Below are 25,679 nucleotides of genomic sequence, written 5' to 3'. Positions count from 1 at the left end.
TTTTCCTACTTCCTCTCGCACATCACAGGCAGAGCCCCTAACCCTCCAGGCACTGGACCACCCCTGGCTTTCCCTCCTTGGGAGAGTGCTCCCCCAGGAGATGGCCTGGGACCTCCAGGCCATGCCAAGGGGCACCTAAACCCTGAGTCAGCCCCAGCATCACCCTTCTTGAAAGGGGGAAGGTGCCAGGTCATTTCAGGGACTATATATTCTAGGACCCTACCCTCCTCCCAAATACATGCGTCCTGGCAGGGACAGCAAGACAACTGTTTTGGAATTGAAGACAATCTGGGACGTGTGGTCGCCGTACCCATAACCTAGGCCTCGGGCACGGAACAGGCAGCTTTGGTTTGATTCAGCACTCGGACTTGTCTCCAAGCTCAGCAGGGCTGGGCAGAGGGGGTGCGCAGTGTTGCCGGGCCCCTGCCTGGCTTGGGGACTTCCACGTTCAGTGAGAAGATGCCAGGTGTGACCACCCCTGCGGGGACGGCCAGAGTCACACCCCTTCGGGGAGGGCCAGAGGGATGGCCAGGCCTCAACTCCTTCAGTCCCTCCTGCAAATGTCGAAATATCCCCACAGCTGCCTGGCCCAAGCACCCCCAAAGTTACATTCATCAGTTGAGATTCAGTTTTTTTAAAAAAGGGAAAAAAAATAAAAGGTTGATGTCAGCTCCCTCCCCCTAGGTCCCAGAGAGGTTAGACCCTCCCTGGTTCCAGTTGCCTGGTTTTGAGGTCCCAGCTGCCTGGTTTTGAGGCGGGGCCATCCCAGACCACGCCCATCGCTGGCTGCGTGCCCTCCCCCCGCGCAACTTGAGCTGTGGCAATCTGTGATGATGGAGGCTACATTCACAGAAGGAGAGTTGGTGTGCAAGGCCAAAGCCGCATGAGGTGGGGTGGGGGACCATGAGGGAAACGCCCTCCAGGCCGAGTCCACCCTGGTGGTGTGAGGGCAGGGCCACGACCCGGCCCCATGCCCTTGTGGGGCCAGGAGTTGAAGGGCTGGGCCCGGAAAATATTTGCATGGTGCCTCCCTCCTTGGCTGGGCGGGGGCAGCCTCCTGGTTCTGGGCAGAGATGGTGGGCGCCAGACTCGGAGGGAGGATGGGGTGGCACTTAGGCCCCTCCGGACCTGGAACGGAGAGGGGGCATCAGGGGAGGATATGAGCCAGGGCTCAGAGGGAGAGCACCTCCACCTCAGCCGGCCCCGGGAGGTCAGTGCTGGGCCCTGGAGGCAGCGAGTCACAGGCTGGCCAGGGAGGGGGTCTGGCGGGAGGTCAGACAGTGGTGACATGAAAGACAAAACGGATGGGACGCAGAGGTAGGCTCCCTTCCCGGGGGAGGAGTGGGGCGGGGGGCGCGCGCACAGCTACAGGTCCATGGGGCCAGAGGTGGGCTGACCCTTGGAAGGGCAGGAGTTAAAGGACCAAGGGCTGAGGGGGTGAGTGGGCTGGAGAAGGGGGCACGGGGCACTTTGAGGACTCTCTTCCTGGAGCGGGGTTCTCCCACCCCGGGAGTGACAGCCGTGACCGCAAGGGTGGGGGAACAGGCCCCAGCTCCCCATCAACAGAATGCGAGGTGACGAATGAGATGGAGGAGACAAGGACAGCGGGAGGGAGAACGTGGCCGGCGTCACACTGCCCCCTGCTGGGTCGGGTCGTACCTTCCTCGGCGGATGTTTCTTCAGGAGCCAAAGCGAGGCGAGGCAGAGAAAGGAAAAGAAGACTTCTGTGACCCTCCCCTTCTCCCAGGGAGGGGCCTCCGGCTCCCGGGAGACACCTTGCCCCAGAGATGCTAGACATGCCTTTGTCCCTAGACGCTAATGACAAGCCCAGGGATGTTTGTCTCAGGGTCAGAGGAAACGAAAGAAGGGGAGGTCCAGGAAAACCTACCGAAGGGGAGTCCTGCATTTGAGTCCTGACTGCAACTAACTCACCCCCTGACCCTGGGCCTCTGTCTGTCATCTATACAGTGAGGGGTTACACCAGCTTGAGGGCCTCCAATATGGGTGCCACAGAACAGCCATTAGGGCCTGGGGACTGGGGACTCAGGCAGCCGCTGCTCAGCTCCGCTCCCAAGCTGGGAGGCACTGAAGTACAGGGGGACCCAATCTTCTCATTTTTCAAAAGAAGCTGGAAATCTGGATTCTTAACATAAAATCCCTGGGTTTTAAAAGTCTGAGTAACTGATCTTTTTAAATGTAAAAACAGGACCCTGTGGGCTGGCTTGGCTTGTGATGTGTGAGCTCTGGTTTAGCTAACCTCTCAGGGAGGTCTCCTCAGCTCCAACCTCAGCCTGGGGTTCTGATAACCCTGGGGGATGCAGAGGGTGTAGGGGGCATATTTGTGTCTTACTTAAATCCCCAGCCCGTGCCGCCCAGGACGATGGCTGCAACCAGAACAGCCCCAGCGATGGAGCCTATGATGATGTTGGTGCCGCTGGGACCTGGGGAGGAGAGCAGGGTGGCATTGGCGGGGGCAGGCATGGAGAACGGGAAAGACAGAGCCCCACCCTGGCCAGTTCCAGCCTCACCCTTGTATCTCTCTGTCTCCCCCGTGGGCGGGGACGTGGGCAGGGGGTTGTGGATACTGCAGTCTTTGCCTGTCCAGTCTGGCTGGCAGATGCACTTCCCTTCGTTGCTGCAGACCTAGAGGTGGGGTGGGGCCGGTACAGGTAAGCAGGGCCCAGTCCCCTCTTATAAGCCCCTCCCGTGATCCCTGGCCTCCAGACACCCACCCCGTGGTGGGAGCAGATCCGGCGCTCGCCACTGCCTGGGCAGGTGCTGAAGTTGAAGGCAGAGGCTGGCAGGCAGCGATGGTCCAGGCACAACATGTTGGGCCCGCAGGCTGTGCCGTCCTCCACGTAGCTCAGGTCTGAGCCATCAGCCAGCTGCACATGACCGCCCCTGGGGAGACGGCACAGCCAACCTCTGCCCTTGCCCTCCACCCCCCACACAGCTGCAACCTCCCCTTCCCCAGCCATGGTCCCAGCCACACCTGCAGTCCAGCTCCTTGCCCTGGTGGTAGAAAGTGACGCTGCTGATGTCTCCCCCTAGATCCCCCAGCCGAGGAGCTCCAGAGATGTTGACACAGAGGAGGAAGCCACACAGCACATCCCTGTTTGTGTGGAGACAGTGGGACCCAAGTCTGACTCAGACCCAACTACAGACCTCGTGTCTGCCCTCTCCCCATCCCCCGATTTTTCAGTCTCCCATTAGGACTCAATAGCCTGCCCTATCTCTGAAAAAACCCTGCCCAGCCCCAGAGCCCCAGCCCCCAAACTGGGATGGCCCAACCAGAAGCTTTGACAACTCACTGTTTATTGCACTGGACCCAGCCTGACCCCTTGCGCCCACAGTTGCCACGTTCTGTCCCCTCCACATTCAGCTTCTCATAGCAGAAGCGATCAGCAGCCGCTGTAGGGAGAAGAGGCCAGCGTCACCCTACCCACTCCAGAACCCACCTGGGACCTCAGGCCTGCTTCTCCAGCAATGGCCTGACTCCAAGTCCAGCTGAGTCACTGAGATCCTGGGGAGCTGCATATCTTTTGGGGGGGTTTCAGCCAGAGCCTGCCCCCTCTCCAGCTTCTCAATTCCAGTCTTCCAGATGCCTTCTCCCATCTCCAACCAAAGACTCACCGTGGCCCCAAAGGGCCTGGCACTGCCGGTCCCGGGTTTTGCAGCGACCTCCATAGCAGCGGCCCTAAGGGACAATCAGGAGACAAGAGACAGAGACACTGAGGACAAGACAGACACCCAGGACAGGACTGAGCCAGAGACCCAGACGAGGCGGAGCCTCCATCCGTTCATACCTGTTCGTGATCACAGTAGTAACCATCCAGCTTGTGCAGGTTAGGTGGACACTGTGGAGAGAGGCACTGGACTGAATAGAGCTGCCCCAGGACTGGGAGCTATGTTCGGCTCCAGGGAAGAATAAAGGCCTGCCAGGTGGGGGCTCTGGCCCCAGGGTCCCTCCATGTCAAAGACAGAGCAGAGAACTCAGATCACATGGCTTAGCAGGTCCCAAAGCCTCTCCAGTCTCCATCAGTTTTCTGCACCTACTTCACAGGACTGAGAATACTCGATGACTGGCATGTAATAAGGATTTAGACATTAAATAATATTATTATCCACTGTTATCCCTAGTACACACCAGGCACCTAGCCAGACTATAAATACTGGTCGAATGATTGGAAGAGCAAAGCCAGGAGGCATGAAAAACTGCTATCTCAGATGAGAAACAGCCTGATCAGCGGTGGCGACGCCAGCAGCCGAGAGGAAGGGTGGGGAGAGAGATAGTGGCCGCCTTGCTCGGGGGTCCGCAGGGCAGCTGGGACGGGCAGACCTGGCTCGAGTCCCCGGTGCAGGTCTCCGCGATGTCGCACTCGTTCACAGCCTCTCGACAGGACACACCCCGCGGCTCGTACTAGAGAAGGCATGCATTGCGGGATTCAAGCAAGAACCACGCACTTCAGCGTCTTCCCGCCTCCTCGGCCCCACCCTCTCCTCGGCTCCGTCCCGGACCTCTTCCTGCCCACTCGCACCGTCCCCAGGTCCGCTCACGGTTCCGCCCACCCCACCACTTATCATCAGGTGCTCCGTCCCACTCCCCGTAGCCCCGCCTTCAATAGAACGTAGAGTGCCGCACATTCCGCCCCTCTCCTTTCCCATTGGCGCTCTCTTCGCGTTAAGCCCCGCCGCCCCTACGGCCCCACCTCCCTAAGTCCCACCCTCTACTTGTTCTCAGCCCAGTACCTCCCGGTCCCGCCTCCTCCCCGCCCCTGCGGCGGGTACCACTCACCTTGCAGCGGCGACAGCAGAGACCGTCGCTACACATGGCGTCGTGAGTCAGAGTGCATTTCTTGCAACAGTTCCCTCCCGCGCGGCTGCACTCCTGAGGGACACAGAGAGAAGGAGCGCCCTGAACTTCCCCAGCCAGACCCTCCCCAGCCAGACCCTCCCTCGCACCCACCCCCGCGTCCCCTGCCTCCCACCTGGCGCCCGCACCCGTCTCGCACCTGCACCGAGCCGCAGTCGCACTCCTCCCCCGCCTCCACGAAGCCGTTCCCGCACTCAGGCGGGTCCAGGAGCTGCGGGGAAGGGGTGTTGTGTCGCGAGTCTGGCCGGGACCCTGCCTAAGCCCCGCTCCCACGTTCCTCGCCCTGTGGCTGATATTATACCTTGAGAGGCTTGTTGAAGAGGCAGCTCCCGCCGCCCTCCTGAAGGAACTGGTTGTACTCGTCGATGCTGCAGCGCGAGAACTTGCGGGGCAGATAGAACCTGGGCAGGGGTGAGGGGACCGTGCTGCTAAGTGCCCGCCGGCGCACCCTCTCGCCCCTTCTCAAGATTGGGATGGGGTGCACCGGAGGACTCGGTCACTGTCTCGAGGAGGCTGAAGATCCTGTCCAGGCTGAAGTGCCTGGACACTGCACGAAAATCCTCCCGCTTGCCCATCAAAGGGCAGTGGGCGGGGGATGCCGCTCCAGTTGACTCCCCAAAACCTCAGGACTCCGAGAGAGTCCGAGGGAGGTTTTGTGGGCCGAGGAGGGGAGGGGCCTCCAAACGAGGCTTTGGCGGCGCCCAGTGGCGACTGTGCGCGTTGCAGCCTGGACAACTCGCGTCCGGCTAGGCAATGTATGTCCACAGACAACTGGGTTTCTTGGAATTCTGAGTGGTCCCGAGAGCGGGGTCTCTTGAGGCAGCCAGGTCCAGAATGTCACCCAGTGCTCACCCTGCGGCTCCCTTTGCCCAAGAACTCACCCAGTGTCCTCCATGATGCAACCCAGCCAGTTGTCCGGACATTTGCAGTCCCCTGCAAGTTGAGCCAGGTGAATGTAAGGGAGGGTGAAAGACAGTCCCCCTTGTGTGGACACCCTCTTCACTTCTAGAATGTGGGTCTGGGCTAGGGGTGGGGGTCTTCACTGATACCTGCCGAGCTCCGGTGTTTATTCCACATCATGCCCAGGTTCTGCCCCAGCGTCTGGGCCAAAGTCACCGCCATGGCCCCCATGTTGTCATACTTGGGGTGAAGAAGATCGAACCCAAAGATGTCTACATCCCTCCAAAAGGCACAATGTTCACGCCCTTCGCAGCCCCCTCCCTCCAACCCCCCACCCCAGCCATGACCCCACCCAGCTTACCTCATTCACGCCCCCTCCTCTAGACAGCGAGCAGATGCCCCCCACGTAGGCAGCCCCACTGCTGGTGCTCTGGAAAGTTCTGCCCCTGGAAGAGAGAGGGTTGCCGGGAGAACTGGCTAGCCTGTTCTCCCTGGTGGCTAGCCTGGGCTGTGAGGGGAGACAGGTGAGCCCCCATACCAGAGCCCTCCATGGGGAGGGGATGAGCAGCGCCCTCCATGTCAGCCTGTGTGACTCAGGCAAGCCCCTTTCCCCTTTTGGGTTCATTTGCCCATAAGCCAAATGAAGGATTTCTAATAGGTCATCTCTAATTGCAAGGACCTTTTATCAGATTTTTCTCCTGTACCAGGGGATTGGGTCCCTGAGAAAGGGATGCTGGGACCATTTGAAAGGGGGAGCAGGGTGAAGGGGAGGTGATGGGCAGAGGAAGGTCACCAGGGTAGGGAAAAGGGGCCTCCGCCTAAGAGGCAGGGGAAGATGACCCGCCACTGTTGCAGGGGCAGGCACAAGGGGATCCCAGTCCCCTTGCCCTGCAAGAGCACCTGGCCCAGAGCCATGTTCAGTAACTCTGTGATCTGCAATGACCAACAGAGGCTGGCAGGGCCCATGGAGTGGGGGACTCACGAGAAGAGGTGGGTGGCATCACTGGCCTCAGGCAGACCCTCCCGCCTGTAGACCATGAGCCTGGCCAGGGTCTCCAGGAGGTCATCCTGCACCTGGATCTTGTCCCCATCTGCCCACGTTTCCATGGCAACCAGCACGATGCGGGTATTGAGCTGCTCCTTGTACATCTATGCCAGGAAGGGAGAAGATGAGGAGGGGGCTGGAGGTCAATCTGTCCATGCAGGAAGTGGGGGTCAGAGGCTGCCTATGCTGTCGAGCACTGACCCCAAGGACATGTGCATTAGTGGGGGGCGTGGGAGGAGAGGGGAGGGCAGGGAGGGCTGCTCACCACATCTGCCAGGTTCACCACGGACTTGGCAAAGTTGCTGGTGAGGACCACCGACTGCCGCATCTGCCCGAACTGGGAGAGAACAGAGTGGGCAGAGGGCCAGGCTGCTTCCAGTCCCTCTTCCCAAAGTCACCGCCCCCCCCACCTGGGAACGTACCAGCTGGTGGTCATTGATCACAATCAGCTCCACATACTTGGTCTCACTGTGCACTGTAGGGTGGCCCCGGCGGACCTAGGGCATGGGTGGGCACTTGGAATCAGTTCCCTCCACGTCTGGTCAAGCCGCAGACAAACTCGAGAGGGGCTGGGCTCCAACCAGGAACAGTACCAGCTCCCCACTGGCGGGGGTCCCATCCAGCCTTGGTATGAGGCAGGCAGCCTCGGTTTGCCCAGGGCTGGGATGTGTGTAGACATTAGCCTTAGGGAGTTGGTGGGGGGCTTCCTCCCAGGGATGTTCTCTGACCTCCAACCACATCAGTCAGAGCCCTCCTTTGTTCCAGCTACAGATGGGGGTGTCCTGTCTGGACCACTGCCCGAGGTCTCTGCAGTGGGAGGTCTGTACGGGCCCCCGTACCTGCCTTTTCCTTCTCAGCCTCGGCCTGTTTGGAGGAGCAGGATGGTCCGGGGCAGCAAACAGGCAGCCTGGAGGGAGGGTGCCGGTGAGGGGGGCACAGCCGGCCCCCTCCCTAGCCCCGCTTTCCCTCCCTTACCTGGCTCCCTGCATCCGAAGGGGGCTGGGAGGAGAGGGGTCCGGTAAATGAGGTGGGGAAGGGGTCCCTGCAATGAGGGAAATGAGTTCTTGGGGGGGCTGGCCAGGTCTGCTCTGAGCCCCATTATGGGGGGACATCTCCAGCCCTTCCCCTCACCCCTCCCCAGGGTGACCCAGCACTGGCCAGAGCTCCCATGTCAAATCTGGTCTCCCAGATGCTCAGATTCCAGGGTCAAGACCTGGGGGGGCCCTGAGAGATAGTGGCAAAGGACACTGGAGCCTGGTGGGAGGTGACTTGGAGGACAGAGGGGACATTGGAGCTGGGGGGCACAGGAGGAGGGAACCAGAGCTGGGGTCGCTGCAGAGGGCAGTGAGGCTGAGGTTACCAAGGTGGAGGGGGGTGAGGGGGGAGGAGGCAGCCGCAGCCGCTGAGATGACAGCCACTGGGATGATGAGTGGGGGGGGGCTCACCTGGGCATTTTCCCGAGGCCCGGCCATCTCTCGGGGCTCCACGATGTAGGTGAAGTTCCCGTCAGAGAAGACCCCACTGCAGTGAGAGAAACGCAGCTCCCTACCATCCCCACCGTCCCCAGGCCTGGAGGCTCCTCCCACCACCCAGCCCCTCCCCACACTCACTGCAGCCCCTGGCAGGTGGAGAGGGCAGCAAAGGAGTGGGGGTTCCCTCGGAGCTTCCCCTGGTAGTAGCAGTGGTCTCCAGCACCCTAGAGGAGCAGAGAGCGTGAGGTACGTGATCCCTTCCCAGCATGAAGGCAGGAGGATGCGTGAGGGCCACTGAAGCTGCCCCATGTGGTATGCAGGTGGCTGGAAATCTGGGGACCTGGAGCCCGGCTCTGCTCTGGCTGTGCTCCTAATTGGCTGTTTAACCCTGGGCAAGTTCCTAGCCCTCTCTGGGCCTCCCTTACCTCATCTACAACATGAGGACCCTGGAGCACATCAGTGCCTCTTAACCATGAACTGGGGCTGGTACAGGGGTCACAGACTTCTTTGAGAAGACTAAATGACATTCACATAGCACCTACTGTGTGCCAGGCAGTGTTCTAAGTGCTTACCATGGATCCACTTGCTTAATCAGATGAGAGCTATGGGCTCACCCCCAACACACACACACCATTTCACACATAGTGTGTTCACAGATGTGTCAGCCTCCGTGGACCAACCCTGGTCACGTGGTCTGCAGCTGAGGAACTGAGCAGCGCGTTTCCTCCTGGCCCGGCTCACGGGTCAGAGGGGACTGACACCCCCTCGCCTCTGCTTCCTGCAGAATTACTTGTGCTCCAGTTACTGAACAAGCTGGAGGGGAAGGGCCGAGGCTATTTATAGAAACTCATTCATATTTGCTCACACCCCTGGGCCTTCGGGCCTGGGACCCTGGGGTCCCAGGGAGCCAGGAATTCCTGGGGCCTTGGTGCTGAACAAGATTCTGGCCATGGAGCATTGAGGGGTCTTGAAATGTCTCCAGGCTGGCAGATAGGCTGGCTGGGGGTCTGTCCCCTGGAGTTGGGCGAGGGGAGCTCAGAGCTCCACACCATTTGACAGGCTGCCCGGACTCTGATCCTGGAGGGGCCAGGCCAATCCTCAGTGCAGAGTATACCCCCAAGCCCACCTCCACCGACCACCTAACCCGTCATTCCACCTCCCTGGCCCCTTCCAAAGGCACTCACAGTGCTGTGCTGGGTCGGCCCCTCCCGGCTGAAGTGGCGCTCCACGTATTGTGAAGAGAGAAGGTGACTGGAACAGACGGAGTGGGCAGGAGGAAGGAGGGGGTCAAGGTGGGGCTGGGTCCTGCTTGGGACCCAACCCCGCTCAGATCCAGGCCCCCTGCCCCAGCCCAGCCCCCAGCCCAGGCATGCCTTGCCCACCCGCGGAGTGCTCAGCCCCTGGACTCCAGGCCACACTCACTGGTTCAACTCCAGATCCAGAGTGAAGTTGGAGTTGAAGGCTGGGATGACGAAGCTCACCTGGGCCAGATGGACAGGCTGGGGGAAAGGAGGGAAGGCAGAAGGGGAGTCGACCTGGGGAGGCCTGGAGGCGGGATCTGGGGGACCAGGGAAACCGGGGTACAGGCAGCAGCCCTGGGGAGGGGATGGCCCAGGCCCGGCAGCTGTGGGGACCACTGATTTGGAGGGAAGATGCTTTCCTCCAAGCTCATCTTCCTCCAAGACCCTGTCCTTTCGTGAGGTGGAGGGGCAGGCATGGGCATCCTTAGGCACTGACCTCCCTGCTCTCTGGGTGCCAGCCCATGCTCTCTGGTGTAGGTGCCTCCCTGGGGCCAGTCTACAGGAGCAGCAGGGAAGGACCAAGGCAGCTTAGCCTGCCCACTGCCTCACACCAGACCCTCCCTGCTGTTGGCAGGGCCACCCCCACGTGGACTAAAGGGAGGCCCCCAGAAGTATCATGGGAAAGAGGCCAACAGGAGATGGGGTGCAGTGTGACCCCCAGGCCCCACTGAAGCAGGTCCCTCACTTCCTCCCTATGTCCCCCTCCCTACATTGGCCGCAGCCTCAATTTATGGAGGAGGCCTTGTACGCTCCAGACAGGGTTAGAATTGATCGAAGGGCCCCTGGAAGCTGGGGTGATGGGCAAATACCAGTCTGTCAGGAGGAAAGAACTTGGCTCCTCTACCCTCAAGTCCATTGCCCTCTGCCTCGCCCAAAGCAGTTCATCTTTAATATTTCAATCCCATGGTTAATTTTTAAACACGGAAGTTTTCCCGATAAATTTTTCAGAGGGGCCTTTGCAGTGGGGCTGGGCGGCTCCAGGTTGTCATGGCAACGTACCAGGCCTGAGCAAGATGGCTGCCCTCCCAGGCCTGGGTGCCCAGCTACTGTGGGGGCGGGGGCGGGGGCAGTGCTCCAGAGCTGAAGCTAGTGAGCCTGGAAGGAAAGCGACCCTGAGATAAGAAGGGGCAGGAGAGTCTAGGCTGAGTGGGAGTCGGCCTTCTGAGCTCCCATGCCCACAGCAAGCCTTAGGTCTTACAAGAAATCTGGAAGCAGGAGAAGGGCCTACCCGAGGCTGGAGCCTTCTCACGCCCGTCCATTCAAGAAGGCTAAAATCCAGATCCCCAAATGAGGGGCCCACCACCAAGCTGTACAGATGTGAGGAAGTTTGTTGGCTGTCTTTTTTTGTGGGGGGGAGTAGGTTACAAGAAGGACGGGAGCCCCAATGTCACAAAAGCGAGGCGGCTTCCTGGTCAACTGCCTAGACTTCTCTTCATGCGCCCTTAGTATGTGCCAGGCACTGTTCTAAATACTTCACATGTGCATGCTCAGTCGTTAAGTCCTGTCCAACTCTTTGCAGCCCCATAGACTGTAGCCCGCCAGTCTCCTGTTCATGGAATTTTCCAGGCAAGAACACTGGAGTGGGTCGTCATTTCCTCCTCCAAGGGATCTCCCCAACCCAGGGATCAAACCTGTGCCCCCTGCATCTCCTGGATTGGCAGATGGATTCTTTACCCCTTCACCACCTGGGAAGCCTAAACTACTTTAAGTATCATCAGATTCGATCTTCTCAACAAACAACCCAATGGAATAGATGCTACTGTTATCCTCATCTGACACATGGGGAAACTGAGGCACAGAGAGGCTAACTAACTTGCCCATGGCCATAAGACTAAGAAGTGGTAGAGCTGGGACTCAAGCCTCAGGAATCAGCTTCTGGGGCCTTTTCACCCGGAAGGTGAGGTAAGGTGGAAGTGGCCCAGTGTCCATGAGAGGCCCTGGGAATCAGGGTGAGAGTGCAGAAGGGCCAGAGCCTGGGTCGGCACCCCTCTGAGTCCCAAGGACACGGACTCACCCCATCCCAGGTTGACTGAAGCTCCAAGCCTCATCCTGAGCCCCTAGAGCATCGATTAGACTTGAAATAGAAAGTCAAGGACAAGGAGTCACTGCTTCCTTCTCCCCACCTTGGCCTGGGTCATCTCTGCTTTCCCCTGCCTCTGGGCCCCGACCAGCTCTGTCCCCAGTGCCTACCTCCTTGGTCTGGCCCATCCCTGCCCTCCCTCTCCCCTTGGGGGACTTAGACTCTCTCTGCCTTCCCCACCCATCCCTGTCTGGACCACCTCTTTTCTCTCCTGCCCTTAGGTCTGTTTCTACTCGTTTATTCTGGCCCAGGGACAAGCCTTTGTTCCTGCCCCTATGCTGGCCACCCAGGCGAGCAACCTGTCCAGGCCCCTTGCCTTGATTCCACTCTCGGAAGCTGGGGGCCTCAGGGATAATCCAGCAACTTCTCTGAGTTCAGACTTTTTCCTCTGAAAATGGTAAGAGGAGCCTAGATGCAAGCCTGTGAGGTTGGCTTGTGTGGCAGAGGCTGTCTGGGCTCAGAGGATTCTGGAAGGGGCGACCCTGGTGCTTGCAGAATCTCCCCCACTAAGGAAGTCGGTGAGCTAACCCACCAGGCTCCCCGCTCTCTGTGAGGACCAAGCTGACCACCCCCTGTGGAGAAAGCCAGATCAGCGAGGGAGCAGACCCCAGGTCCCCTCTGTCCCCAGCCCTTCTGTAGCCTGCCCAGGCCTTGGCCCCCTCCCTACCTGGCAGGGCCTAACGGGACTGGGCGCCTCCCCAGCAGCTTGTGTCTGTGTCCCAGCAGGACAAAGGGCTCAGACCTGGGGCAGTGCAGGGGCTGCTGTGGGGGCTGGGAGGCAGGCCCAGGAGAAAGGGGATGGAAAGTGCATAGCTGTGCAGGTCTGCCTGACCTGGCCCAATGTGGGGGACACGATGGGGACACCCCTCGTTTGCAGCAAGGGAAAGATCAGGCAAACCCACCTCAGTCCCCAGGACCTCTGTACCCCAGGTGGCTGGAAGGGGGCTTCAGCTGGCACCAGAGTCCTAACCGCCCTCCCACCCCCAGTTAAGATTTCAGCTCATGTTCTATTAACCCAATTGCTCCTAACGTGGCTGGGCTCCTGCCCCAGCCCAGCCCGACCCTGACCTCTCTTGTGACCCCTCAGTCCCTCCCTTGGGAGCCCCTAGTGTCCCTGACTGCCGTCCTCCCCTGCACCCAGCTGCTGGTGACAGCCGACTGGGCCTCCACCCCGTGCCCTGAGCTTGCCTCTTGCTCCTCGGCCACTGGCTCCCACGTGCTCAGGCTCATTTGATCTCAACCCGCCCAGGCCGTCTGGTGCTCATTTTATAAGTGCCAGGGAGGGATACTTGGAGGTGACTGGCCCAGGGCCACACTGGGGAGGCGCTGGGTCAAGGCTCACCCTCCGGCTGGCGTTCCTGTCGCTCACGGGCGCTGTGACCACCCGGCTGCGGTGACCTTGCCCACCCCGAGGTTTCCCTGTCGCCAGCTGGTCCACTCTCCAGGCATCTGCTTGCCCACCACCAGATAGGATGCAGAGGTCAGGAGGTAAAGACCCTGCTGGAGTTCTAGAATGATAATACAGGTGCCAGGGCTCCTCTCTACACCTATGGGGAGGTGTAGAGTCTTGGGGAGGAGTCTTGGAAAGTCCTGGGGAGGAGGAGGTTAAAGGCCTTTCTGGTTCACAAATGCCCCAAAATTCGAACATCCAGGCACTACTCCTCACACAGCAACCTGAACCCCTCCCTCTGAACCTCCATCTCTTCCAGGACCTTCTCTTCCTCATCCTTGTCTGTGACCACAAGCCTCCACCCACCCATCCGACAAGGCTCTGAAGTGGAGTGAAAGTGGCTCAGTCGTGTCTGACTCTTTGTGACCCCATGGACTATACAGTCCATGGAATTCTCCAGGCCAGAATACTGGCGTGGGTAGCCTTTCCCTTCTCCAGGGGATCTTCCCGACCCCGGGATTGAACCCAGGTCTCCCACATTGCAGGTGATTTCTTTACCAGCTGAGCCACAAGGGAAGCCCAAGAATACTGGAGTGGGTAGCCTATCCCTTGCCCAGTGGATCTTCCTGACAGGGCTCTGGCTCCCCTCTACTCCTGGACCCTCGGGCACACTGATTTCTTTGGTCACTGATTCAACTTTTCACAGGGGTGGTGTGTAGGCCCCTGGGGCTCCAGCTGCACCCGCCCTTTTTCCTGCCCAGGATCCCCTACACTTATGTTGTAGGAAAGGAATCAGAAAGAATAAGTGAGCTGCTTACCCTCTCTGAGCCTCAGTCTCCCCACTGGTAAAATGATGTTGTCATGAGGACTAAAGGAAAGCCCTCTTTAACAGGTTATTCTCACAAAGGTTGTGCTTAGTCGCTCAGTCATGTCCAACTCTTTGCGACTCCATAAACTGCAGCCCTCCAGGCTCCTCTGTCCATGGGATTCTCCAGGCAAGAATACTGGAGTAAGTAGCTGTTCCCTTCTCCAGAGGATCTTCCCAATCCAGGGATAGAACCCAGGTCTCCCGCATTACAGGTGGATTCTTTACCGTCTGAGCCATCTCACAAGGGTTAGTAATAATAAATGAAGAAAGAAGTGTAAATGTTCCAGCGGAACTGAGCTTTGAGGAGTTGGATAAACCATGTGGGCTGGTGGTGGCAGATGGGGAGGAGCCAGAGAGGCAGGAGCCCCGACCTGGGAGAAATCCCCCTCGCCGTTCCCTGCCCTGGTCCCTCAAGATGCAATGAGGCTCCACTTTTCAGCAGGACCATGGGAGTCCCGGGGAGTAAGCACAGTTGGGGCAATTTCTGATAAGGGAATTTGACCTAAATGCTTGAAGACAGAGTCACTTCCTTACAGGGTCATTAGTCTCTCTGGGGACAGAGTCTGGGCAGCTGGGTCCCTCTAGGCAATCAGGAGGGGCGCTTAGGTGAGGCCAAGTCCACAGGTTAGTCTGGCTGGAGAGGACTCAAGACGCCTGCCATGTTGCCCCCCCCGCCGGCCCCCCGCCGCTGCTGCAAACCTGCCCGGAGTCTGACAGGTAACCCTAAACGCCCTAGCTCCTGTTTCTGGCATCCAACGCTCCTGCCACAGGCCCGGGAGGGAGGGCAGGCCTGACAGATGTTGAACATCTGCTCTTGCCGGATCCCAGGCAGGACACCTGACGCCCATCATCTCCTCTAATCCTCCCAGCAGTCTGGCAAAGTAGGGACCACTGTTACCCCATCTCATGGGTGGGGAAGTTAGGGTTCAGAAGGCTTGCCCAGGTCACTCAGTCAGAAGCAGGGGAGCCAGGACTCACAAAAGCTGTCCTGCCTCAAGCCACAGGCGTAGCCTTTCAAATGGAAACTGAGCTTCCTGAATGTATTCTCTCTGCCCAACCTCAAGGCAGGGCTGGTTCATGGCCCTCCCTGGAGCAAGCTGGACTCAGCGCAGATCCTAGCCCTGGCTTCCAGCCACCAGCCTCCTCCAGGAACCCCCTCCTGCCTCTGACCCCAGGGCAGAGCTGTGACCTTGGCCACAGAAACCACAGCACAGCCTTGGCTCAGGGCGGGTTCTAGGGCTCCAGGCACAGATCCTGTGGCTCCCTGCCCGTGACTGCCGTCTTGCAAGGGCAGGGGAACTAAGGCTTGCCTAATTGCCCCCCAACCCTCTGCAGCAAGACAGCATGAACACTGCGGCACACACCCTTGGTCAAGGGCTTCCGGGTGGCAACTGATGGTCGGGACAGCCCTCACAGGAGCGCAACCCAGTGACTGAGGTCCCCTCCTCCAGCTGACTCACAGCCCTGGGACCCTTCACCCCTCTGTTCAGTAACGCACATCCTGCCCTCCATTTTATTCTGAAGGAGGCTGGGTTTTTCCAGGGGGAGGCACAGCCCACATAGCAGCTTGATCCTTTCAGAACACATACAGCCTCCAATTCATTCAGCCCACTGACCCAGGTACCCCTGTGCAGTGAACAACCAGCTCGACTATACACTGTGGCCCAGCTCACTCTTCCACCTCACTCCCAGCTGCAGCCTCCTGCTGATCACAAGTTTCTGCGCTTCCAGAAGCTCCCCCACCTCTTGGCCCTTGGCCCAGCCTGCTTGCAAACCGGACAGAAGTGAGGTGTTGAAGAGAGCTGTGGCAAAGAGGGCAGAGGCCCCTGGCCCCCTCTTTGCTGTACCCCTGAGCGAGAGGCCAGCATGCACTGGCTAAGAGGGCTGCCCTGAAAATCAATCTGGACATGCTACTTAAGTGCTGTGTGACCTGGAGTACTTCACCTCTCTGTGCCTATTTCCTCATCTGTGAAATGGGAATAATAATATCCTCACCTCCTGGAACTGAGTTGAGGATGTCATAAATTAATAAGACACAAAGGCAGAACAGTGTCTACCCCACCAAGGGCCCAGTAAATTTAAGCTTTAATTCCCCCTGCTTCTAATTCCTTCCTGGCCAGCTTCCCTCTCCCTGGTCCCCGCTCACAAAAGTCAGGAGTCTTTCCCCATCACCACCTCCTGGCAGTGGGTGGGTCTGAGATGAATGTTATCATCTTGATTTGAGGGATCCAGAAACTAGGGCTCAGAAAGGTGCAGTGGCCAGCCCAAGGCTGGAGCAGGTGAGCACCCCAGATCCCCCTATCTCACCCTGCCAGCCAGCAACTCACCATGTGACCCATAGCAGATGGAGACCTTGCTGCCGCCCCAACAACTTGCTTGGGTTGAGGTCCCAAATGGGTGCAAGAACTTTGGACAAAACCACACAGTGGCGGGGGTTGGGGGGCACTTCCTTTGGGACACTGGGCTCAGGGCTGCGCAGGTTCCACCAAGAGCCCCTGAGGTTCTGAGGCCAAAAGTGCTCCAGGGAGAAATGCCCAGCAGGAGCGGGAGGCATTCCAGTGAGGAGGGAATATTCCAGACATCTCATCTTGTCTCCCTTGATCCTCCTCCACCTTGTGCTGGGTAGGGTTGGAAAGTGCCGCCTGTGCCTAAATCCAGAGAGTGCAGAACAGCACCATGGGAAGAGCCCTGGTCTTGGAGAAAATCACTCCACTGATAAAGGTCTCATTGGGACTTCCCTGGTGTCCAGTGGCCAAGACTCTGTGCTCCTCAAGCTCTGGGTTCGATCCCTGCTCAGGGAACTGGATCCCACATGCCGACTCTAAGAGTTCTCATGCTGCAACTAAGACCTGGTGTAGCCAGATCTATGTATCGATATATAGATATATTTAAAGATCTCATTGACTTTGGGCAAGTTAACATCTTAACATCTCTGAACCTGTTTGCGCATCTGCAAAATGGGTAAACAAAAGTTACCTGCCTGCCTTACAGAGCTGTGAGAAGTCCACCTCGGGGGAAACAAATACACACAAGGCAAGACAATGAGTCAGCCTCCTGGGGAGGCTGAGGTGAGGTCCAAGGGAAGGGAGAGAGATCCCCACTGGAGGTGACTGTGACCCACAGATCCACAGAACCCTCCACTCCTGCCCTCCAGACACCCTGTTTGGCTTATTCAGACTTGGTCACCCACACATGCCAGTCATTTACCCAGCAGAGCAACACCCAAAGAGATTCCCCCATCCTCTGTGTATCCCATCCAGTCTAGTCGCACCCATCCTGGTCTCCCCTCCATCACAGGCACCACCATACCTCAGAATCCTGCCTGGGACTCTGTCTTCAGGGAGCACTAAGCTGAAGGAGCACCCGCTTTTCATTCCTCCCTGGCCCCCCAGCTTTCCCTCATCCCTGTCCTCTGATCCCACTGTGGCGACAGCCCCTCCTACAATCTGGACATCCCCTAGGATACCAATCAGGAGACCCAGAAGCCTGCAACAGAAGTCAGCTCCCAGCCATGGTTCACAGGCAGGGAGGCACCAGGGGAGAAAGTCGGACTGAGGACAAAACCCAGCCAGGATGACCCCATCCCTGGCCCTGGGACCATCCCTACTGCCCATCTACCACCTGCCAGGGAGCCCGGGCAGCCTCTATCCCCTTACCCTCCCTTCTAGCCCACCTTCCTCTCCCCCTCCCCTCTGCCCCTCTCCCAGGCCTCGCTGCTCAGGACCATTAAACACCCCCTCCCCTGCTCTCTCAGGCACTGCCCTGAGTGATGGTCCATCTATTATGCATGCTGCCTTCCTGCTACATTCCATTTCCCGACTAGCTCCCCCTGCACCCCCACAGCCCCCTCCACCCCCCCTAAGGGCTTTTAACCAAGTACATTAGGCAGGGCCAGATGCCAGTCTGACAGATGTCCATAATGCTAGCCTCCGTTTCCCTCCTTCCTCTCTCTGCCCAGCTCGATTCACCTCCCACCACTCCCAGCTGCCAAAACTTCCCAGACCTTGGTGGTACCCTTCCTCTGAGTCTCTCTACTCCTCCTGTTTCTGCCAGGCCTCGCCATCCCGCCCTTGCCGCCCCCGTTGGCCTGGCTAACTTTCAGCTTCGAGCTCCTGGAGAGCCGAGGCGTGCTGAATGAATATTCCATCTGGGTGATTATTATTCACATGATATTAATTAATTATTAATTGCAATTAATCTCCTTCATTTCTAACCTTCCTCAGGGAGGCAGGAGGGGCCTGGCAGCTGAAAGGGACAGGGGGTGAGTGGAGTTGGCATTTGTGAGTGAGCCTGGGGTCTTGAACCTTTTACCAAGGCCCCACCCACAGCAAGAAAGGGGAGGAGAACAGTGGTTCTCTCATTGCACAGGGGGCAGAAGCAAGCACTAAGTTGGTCCCTCCGAAAGCCCATTGAGAGTGGCTGTGGCAGAAACCCAGGAGCCCTAACCTCTGACTTGGTTCTTAGCTGCTTCCTCCTGCCTCTCACTGCCCTCCCCAAGCTCCATGTGGTGTAGGATCGCTTATTTGGACAGGAGAGGGGGCCGGTGGAAGGCTGACCAAGGCTGGACTGAGCCCTGGGCCTTCTGGGTCCTCTGAAGGCAGGGAATCCCCACCCTGATGGGAGGGGGCCTGGAGAGGGGCAGGCAGGTGCTCCCACTAGTGGGTTCCAGCACCCTCTGGGTAGCCCATTGCACGGAAGGGAAGGTGCCCAAGCCCAGGCTGCCCGGTGGTCGCCCCTGGGCTCTAAGGCCTGCTTCAGCCCCCTGGCCTCACCGTCCCCCCCACTCACCGGGCCACCCGGAGGCTCCTGGCGGACCCTGGTATCCAACTGCTGCTTTCGGACCTCTCCCCCGGAGCTCTCCCCCACCAGACGGCTGGGCTCTGTGACCTCCGGGGCTTCCGGGCCCCCCAAGTGTGGAGAGACTCTCCAGCGCAGAGCTCCAGCAGGACCCCCGGTCCCCACACCTGGGGAGAGAAGGCCATGGCTGCAGACGGATGCCCACCGGTGGGGCAAGAGACCAGGGCACGGGGTGGGTACGGCACGCCCCTCCCCCACTCTGCTGAGGCCCTTGGAGCCCGGGGGTGGGGGCGTTCTGGGTGGGAGGACCTGCGGCCCTGCAGAAGGGGAGAGGGGCCAGGAGCTGCTGCACTCCAGCCCGGCCGTCACGACTGCCCCCCCACCCCATCTCCCCGCAAAGCCGCAGAGACCTGCAGACTCCACGGCCGGCGACAGGGGGCTGGCCGCGGTGGGGGCCAGATGGGGACAGGTGGGTGCCTGCACCCTCCCTCCTCCCCTGCCCCCCGCCCCCCGCGCTCTGGACCGGCTGTCACCCCGAGCACTGCAGAAAAGGTGGCTGCAGCAGAAACTGCCGCAAAACCCGGGGCGGGGGCAGGGAGGGGGCGCCGGGGCCGGGCCGGGCGGGGGTCACTCACCGGGCGAGGGGAACAGCGGCAGCAGCAGCAGCAGCAGCAGCGCCGCGAGCGCCCAGCGCCGCAGCCGCCTCATGGCTCGCTCATAATCCTCGGGGTCCGGGGGCTGCGGCGGCGCGCGGCGCGGGCGGGCGGGAGGAGCGGAGGGCGGGGAGGCGCGGGCTGCGGGCGGCGCGGGCGGGGGCGCCGGGCGGCCGGGCGGGGGGCGCGGGCCGGCGGGAGGCGGCGGGGAGGGCGCCCGGCTCAGCGCGCTCCGGCCGCGGCCATCCCGGCGGGGCGGCGGGCCGGGTTAAGAGCCGAGCGGCGAGCACGTGAGCCGAGGGCCCGCCTCCGCCCCCCGCGGACCCCCCCAGCCGGGCAGGGCCGGGGCCGCCGCGGCGCGAGGACAAAAGAGGCGCCGCCCGCCCGGGACCGGCCTTCCCGCCCCTCCTCGCCCCTCGGCAGGTGCAGGGCGGGGCGCGCCGGTGTCCACCTCGCGGTCCCCTCCTCAGCCGCCCTTGCTTGGGGAGCTGCGAGGACCCGTCGGTTCGTAGAGGGCGGGAGGCGGGGTACAGAGGGACCCCCGGGCTCTGAGCCGGAGATGGCCCTTCAGGGGCAGATCCACGGCTGCCGTGCCTCGGTGCTCCCCGCTCCGGCTTCAAACCCAGGAGGGGGCTTCCTTGGAACCAGCCCCAAGCGCCGCTCACCGAAGGCTGGGGAGCCAGGGGCAGGAGTGAGGGGCAGAGCTCTTGTGGCCCACAGCCGCCTCGGGCCTTTGCGATCTCCCGCGGCCGAGCAGGGCACTCGGGGTCCTCTCAAACCAGACCCCTTTCTATCCAGCAGTTTCCTTCTCTGGGTGGATGATACCCCGGGGTCTTCTGGCTTTGCTGCCGACCTCCGAGGAGGCTGGCTTCCCCTGTCTGGGCTGAGTGCCTCACACAGGGTGCCCTGATAGCTTCCCCTTCCCCCAGATGCATAGACTAGCCAGGTAATTCACATGAGGGTAGCGTGTCCCTTTATCTGTCCCTCCCTTTTGGCAGTCCACATCTTTGAGGAGCAGAAGATATCTCTGGAGCCCACAGCCTCCCCTCTCTGCCAGACTAGGTTGCCCTGGCTACAGACCATCTGGCCTCTGTGCCTACCTCCCCAGCTGGGCCCTCAGCTCAGCTCCCAGACTCCCAAGCAAGATGGGTTCCCACTGGGGCTCGGGATGTCTGACCCCTGCTACAGGGTCCCGGGAGCCAAAGATGGGATAAGGTGAGGTAACACATGAGGTCCGCTGGTGAGGCCTCGCCTTGACTTTGAGCCCCAGGCCAGAGCATCCTTGCACCCACAATGGACAACCACAGGTCACTGAGGAAGGAACAGGAGTGGACACAGGGAGCCCCTTGCTGGGTCCTCTGCTTCCCTGGGGACCCAGGGCCTCTGTCAGGGAGGGTGCTGCCTTTAGCTTGTGACAGCCCCCCCCCCGCCCCCAGCTCTATTTTAGGCCCAGGAGAAGTGAGAAGGCGATTTCCCAGGAGGCTCTGACATCAATGCTGGGAACAGGGCGACTCCCCTTCCCCCTATCCAACCACCTGCTATTCCAGACCCAGATGCGCAGCAAGCCCGAGTTGATTGATCCTTCATCCTGGAGACATCTTGGAAACCTCCTCCAGGATGTATGGGCTCTGGGGAATTAGGACCTACTGTGTGATATTCCCTGGAAACCTACAATTATCCAGGACGGGGAGACCATGCTTCTCACTTTACAGGTAGGGAAACTAAGGCTCCAAGAAGCTGCGAGAGTTTCCCAAACAGCTGGGTGGTGAGGGGCATATCCCATTCTCCAAGGTCACCCTCCTCCCCGTATTCTCACCTCTGCCTTCTGTCTGGGACGTGGAAGGGACTGGCCCATCTACTCCATCTGGCCCACCCTTCACCCCCACTCACCGAGGTGAGCCTGTAGTACCCTATCCTCACCATGCTACAGGGCCTCCCAGGAGGGGTGGGGTTTGTCATTTCACAGTCTGGATCCCCCTCCCCAACATGCCCAAGACCACACAGAGACCCCAGTCTGTGGCCCTGACCCCCAAGCTGAGGCACATTCCTGACTCTGTGGCCGTGGTTCCTGGGGCTGCTTGCTGGGGAGAACTTGCTGACCCTGAGTGACATGCCTCTGGTAGCTTTCTGGACCAGCTCCACTGGTGCTCAAGTGTATGGCCTGTTGGCCTCCAATAGCCCCTTATCTCCCTGGGTTCCCAGCTGGACATCTTGACCTTCCCTTGATCATATCCCACTCCCTGCCCTGAGGCCCCTCCCTGAATCTTGTCCTCAGGGTTAGCTCTGATGCCAGCTGCACACCTTGCCCAATCAGAAGGCTTGTTTCAGATCCCTCACCCAACTTCCCTGCTGAGGTCAGGGGCTGCAAGCGGCCTTTCCTCAGACTGGGAAAGGAGGGGGGTGGGTGGGGATTGTCACAAGGACAGGTTCTCACCTTAGACTGGGGGCCCTGAGGGCAGGGCCTGTGCCTCCCCCTCAAAGAGAGGTTAGTTTTCCTGGAGGAGTGCCCCCCCACAACCTCACAGCTGTGGCCGCTCCTTTGGACCCTCTGCCCATCGCTTGTTTCCCCCGCTCGGAAGAAACCAGAGGTTGGTGGCCATTGTCTTGACACCACCCTTGGGCCACCCTCTGGGGGAGCTCTTAGGCTCTGGTCCCCCCAAGAGCCTTCCCTCAGGAACCCCTGACTGTCAGGAGGCTGAGGCCTCCTTCCTCTGTGCAGTTCTTCCTGCCCTTCAGCCAATTTTTCCTTCAAATTTTTCTGCACAGGGGCCAAGCTGGGCTGATGTGAGGCGAAGACCTAGTCCCACCCAGCAGCAGGTGCAGGGAGTCTGCTGCCCTGATCCTGGGGTGGCTCAGTGGGCAGGGATCCTGCTGACAGAGGCCCCCCAGACCCCCGCCTAGTCTGAGAGGCCTGCAGCAGAGGCCGTGCCAGGCAAGGAGGCAGGGTGCGCGGTGGGAAAGGGCTCTAGGAAACCCACTGGCGTCCCAATCCTGGTTAACAGCTGTGTGACCTTGAGCAAATCCCCCAATCTCTCTGAGCCTCCGTTTCTTCACCTGGGAAATGGGGCTTCAAAAGTGCTCCCCAACAGTGCTGCAGAGGGATAACTGTGTGGACGAGCCTCTGGAGCTCAGAACAGCGCCTGGTGACAGAAGGGTTCACTCACCCTGAGCTCTCAGTGTTCATGTCGCCCTTACAGTGCCAAGGAAGAAACTAGCTCCTGGCCGTTGTCCAAAACCCAAGGGACTCCTTTATAGCTTGGGGGCCTCAGTGTCCCCTCTACCCAGACTGATGACATGATACTGAGAGCTTGGGGAGTAGGGAAATGCCCACAGGACTAGAACAAGGAGTTCCTTCTGCCGCCTCCCACGTCTCATCACCATCCTTTGCAACCAGGAGATGACTGCTATTGTCATTCGAGTATCTCTTGGAGGGAAGCCTCAGTCTCAGCCTCCTAGCTGTCTGGATGGCCTCCTCCTTTTCATTCACTTATTTATTTATTTATGGCTGCTCTGAGTCTTGGGCTGCTGCGTGGGCTTTCCTCTAGTTGGTGTGAGCGGGAGCTACTCGCTAGTTGTGGTGCTGGGACTTCTTATTGTGGTGGCTTCTCTTGTGAAGCACAGGCCCTCGGGTACTTGGGTTTCAGTAGTTGCGGCTCCTGGGCTCTAGAGCACAGGCTCAGTAGTTGTGGCCCATGGACAGCTGCTCTGAGGCATGTGGGATCTTCTGGCCCGGGGATTAAACCGGTGTCTCTTGCATTGGAGTCGTGCATCGCGATTGTGCACCCAAAGGCCCAAAAGCACAGTGCTCCACCGCTACGTCTGCCCAATGCAAGGGATCCTCCTGGAGTTGCGGAGAACCAGCTGTTGGAAAGTCGGGGAGCTCAGGGATGGAGTGTCTCATACAATCCTTTAGCGGCTTCATCCACAAATTTACACTGGAGATGCGACTCTGGGTCAGCAAGCCATTAACGAGAGAAATGAGTGAAAATCAGCTCCATTGAAATTTCTAGAAGAGAGGACTTGCAGGTGTGTCTGTGTTGGTGGGGGTTGAAATAATAGTTTGTTGAGTGTTTACAATGAGTCTTCCCTGGTGGCTCAGATGGTAAAGCGTCTGCCTGCAATGCGGGAGACCTGCGTTTGATCCCTGGGTTGGGAAGATCTCCTGGAGAAGAAAATGGCAACCTACTCCAGTACTCTTGCCTGGAAGATCCCACGGACGGAGGAGCCTGGTAGGCTACAGTCCATGGTGTCCCAAAGAGTCGTACACGACCGAGCGACTTCACTTTCACGTTCACTTTACAATGTGCCACGCACCTCGCCAACGTATTTAATTCTTTTAAAATATATTTGTTTATTAATATTTATTTTTGACTGTGCTTGGGTCTTTGTTGCTGCGTGGGTTTTCTCTAGTTGCAGCGAGCGGGGGCCACTCTCTGGTTGTGGTGTGCAGTCTTTTCGTTGCGGTGGCTTCTGTTGCAGCACAGACTATAGGGCACGCGGGTTTCGGTAGTTGTGACACATGGGCTCAGTGGTTGCAGCTCCCAGGCGATAGAGCATGTGCTCAACAGTTGTGGCCCATGGGCTTAGTTGCTCCGAGGAATGTGGGGTCTTCCCAGGTGGAGTCTTTACCACTGAGCCACCAGGGGAAGACCCAGACTTCATTCTGACTCCCTAGTAAGGTGGCAATGACTCTTACTTCCATTCTTTAGATTTAGAAAGCTGACTTTCAGGAGTGCGCCCGGGGTCACAGAGTGGCAGGACCTGGATTTGAACTCAGGCCTGCGTGGCTTGAAGTCTACAGGATTCATGGAGAATATGGAGGCTGTGCCTTGAAGAGCATTCTGGCTGTTGTCAAGGGTCAGGTCAGGGCCTAAGAGTGGGCACACGGGGTCTGGATGGCCCAGGGTGGTCTGGCAGCAGGTGGTGGAGAAGACAGGGAGGCAAGGTGGGTTAAGGGGAGGAGGGTCAACAGGGAGAGAGAACAGGAGGGCCTGGGGCTGCTAGAGAAAGTGGGAGAGCTGTAAGACGGGGCGGGCAGGGACTGAGTTCTAGGTGAGTCCCTTTGAGGCAAGTAGGACAGCAGGCATACAAGGGATTCACAGGAGGTGGCAGTTTTTTTTATTATTGGAGGAAGGACCCTTGAAATCATCTCACAAGAACCCCACTTAAAGATAAGGAAACCAAGACCCAGGGTAGTAAAGGGACTTGTGTTGAGTGTGGCTAAATCTCCCGCCTTCTCACCCAGCATGGGTGAAGCCTGGAACCCAGAAGGGAGTCGGGGTGGAGCTCCCAATTCACTGAAAGAACCAGAGTAGGGAGGTGAGAACAAGGGCCCAGACTCACATCTGGAGAGGCAATGAGGGCTGGGGGCTGGGGCTGCTGAGGGAACCAGTGCCCGTGGTAGAGAGGGCAGAGGCTGGGGGAAGGCAGGGGACCCTGAGGTCAGCGGGAGCAGGGGAGCCAGTTTCCAACAAGGTGGGGAAAAGGAAAAGGATGCCAATTTTGGTCATTATCAGGTTCTCCGAGGTGACCTTGGAAGGGACGATCCTAGTGGAGTGCTTCGGATAGAGCCACCGCGGAGGTTTGGACGGGGCAGGAGGTTCGGGCACGGAGGCAGTGGCTGTAGACCGCAAGATGTAGCCAGAGAACAGAAGGGAGCTCTCTTTAAGCTGCTGAATCAATCCAAGTGAAGGGAGGGGAAGGAGGTGTGAACAGTGCCCGTGCGGGGGAGCCACCAAGGGGCTTGTGTCAAGCAGCACCTCGCTGTCCTGGCTCTGGACTCAGGTGGCCTGGGTTCCTCTCTCAGCTGACATCCTAGAAGCCAGAACAGAGACCTGGAGGCAGGGAGATGTAACGTTGGGGCTTGGCCTGGCAGCGATGGGACGTCCAGATGTCACATCAAGTTGTTGAAATGGGAGGGGAAGGCCATATAGTTGGATGCGAGGTCCCGGGCAGACGGTGACAAGGGCGTCACGACCTGGTGTGTCGGTCTTTGAGTGAATAGCACATGAGGCTCTCAGAGGTCTGAGAAAGGGGCGGGGGAGCTCCCTACTCAAGTGGCAGTGTTGCGGAAAAGGCAGTGGGGGACGAGGCATGCCCCTGAGTTGTAGAAAAAGAGATGTACACATGAGGCCTGGAAAGAAGCTACTGTCTGGGCTCCAGGCAGAGAGGACCTGGAGCCCTGGTTCATTAGAGCAAAGGTGTTTTCCTTGGGAGTGGGTGGCAAGTGCGCCCCCTTCAGGCAACTACGAGGTGGGCAGCAGGGCCAGTGAGTGACTTGAGCAGACTGGACAGGCATAC

At 59.2% G+C, this 25,679-nt stretch overlaps 1 protein-coding gene across 2 annotated transcripts; it reads right to left on the bottom strand.

Annotated features, from left to right (window-relative positions):
- Nucleotides 1-1,569: 1,569 nt before the first annotated feature.
- On the bottom strand, nt 1,570-19,434 carry ADAM11 (ADAM metallopeptidase domain 11). 2 transcript variants are annotated; one of them, XM_068979157.1, is made up of 26 exons: nt 19,362-19,434; nt 18,718-18,893; nt 9,713-9,789; nt 9,475-9,541; nt 8,429-8,514; nt 8,264-8,339; nt 7,794-7,860; nt 7,658-7,725; nt 7,241-7,315; nt 7,084-7,155; nt 6,756-6,922; nt 6,135-6,219; nt 5,923-6,013; nt 5,755-5,806; nt 5,175-5,274; nt 5,013-5,084; nt 4,796-4,888; nt 4,340-4,420; nt 3,807-3,857; nt 3,634-3,697; nt 3,312-3,411; nt 2,993-3,112; nt 2,733-2,901; nt 2,529-2,643; nt 2,351-2,441; nt 1,570-1,677 (listed from the first exon to the last, which is right to left on the bottom strand). In XM_068979157.1, the coding sequence occupies exons 1-26, from the start codon at nt 19,432-19,434 to the stop codon at nt 1,629-1,631; spliced, it is 2,337 nt and encodes a 778-aa protein (XP_068835258.1). In that variant the 3' UTR covers nt 1,570-1,628. The 2 variants fall into 2 exon arrangements, with proteins under 2 accessions (XP_068835258.1, XP_068835259.1); XM_068979158.1 differs by lacking the exons at nt 8,264-8,339; nt 8,429-8,514; nt 9,475-9,541; ... (1 more) ...; nt 18,718-18,893; nt 19,362-19,434 and having other exon boundaries at nt 7,662-7,725; nt 7,794-7,807.
- Between the last annotated feature and the right edge of the window lie 6,245 nt (nt 19,435-25,679).

This window comes from Capricornis sumatraensis, chromosome 8 (assembly GCF_032405125.1).
Source record: "Capricornis sumatraensis isolate serow.1 chromosome 8, serow.2, whole genome shotgun sequence".
Taxonomy (NCBI): Eukaryota; Metazoa; Chordata; class Mammalia; order Artiodactyla; family Bovidae; genus Capricornis; species Capricornis sumatraensis.
Note: the sequence above shows the minus strand (reverse complement) of the source record. Positions and strands in the feature narration are given on the sequence as shown.

Bases quoted from the DNA above. Each gene is read 5' to 3' on its own strand.
- ADAM11 (XM_068979157.1), bottom strand. From the start codon at position 19,434: ATGAGGCGGCTGCGGCGCTGGGCGCTCGCGGCGCTGCTGCTGCTGCTG. The intron at 6,220-6,755 runs GTGAGTCCCCCA...TCTCTCTTCCAG, and splicing joins GATGCCACCCACCTCTTCTC to GGGCAGAACTTTCCAGAGCA. The intron at 2,644-2,732 runs GTGGGTGTCTGG...CCCCACCTCTAG, and splicing joins GGATCTGCTCCCACCACGGG to GTCTGCAGCAACGAAGGGAA.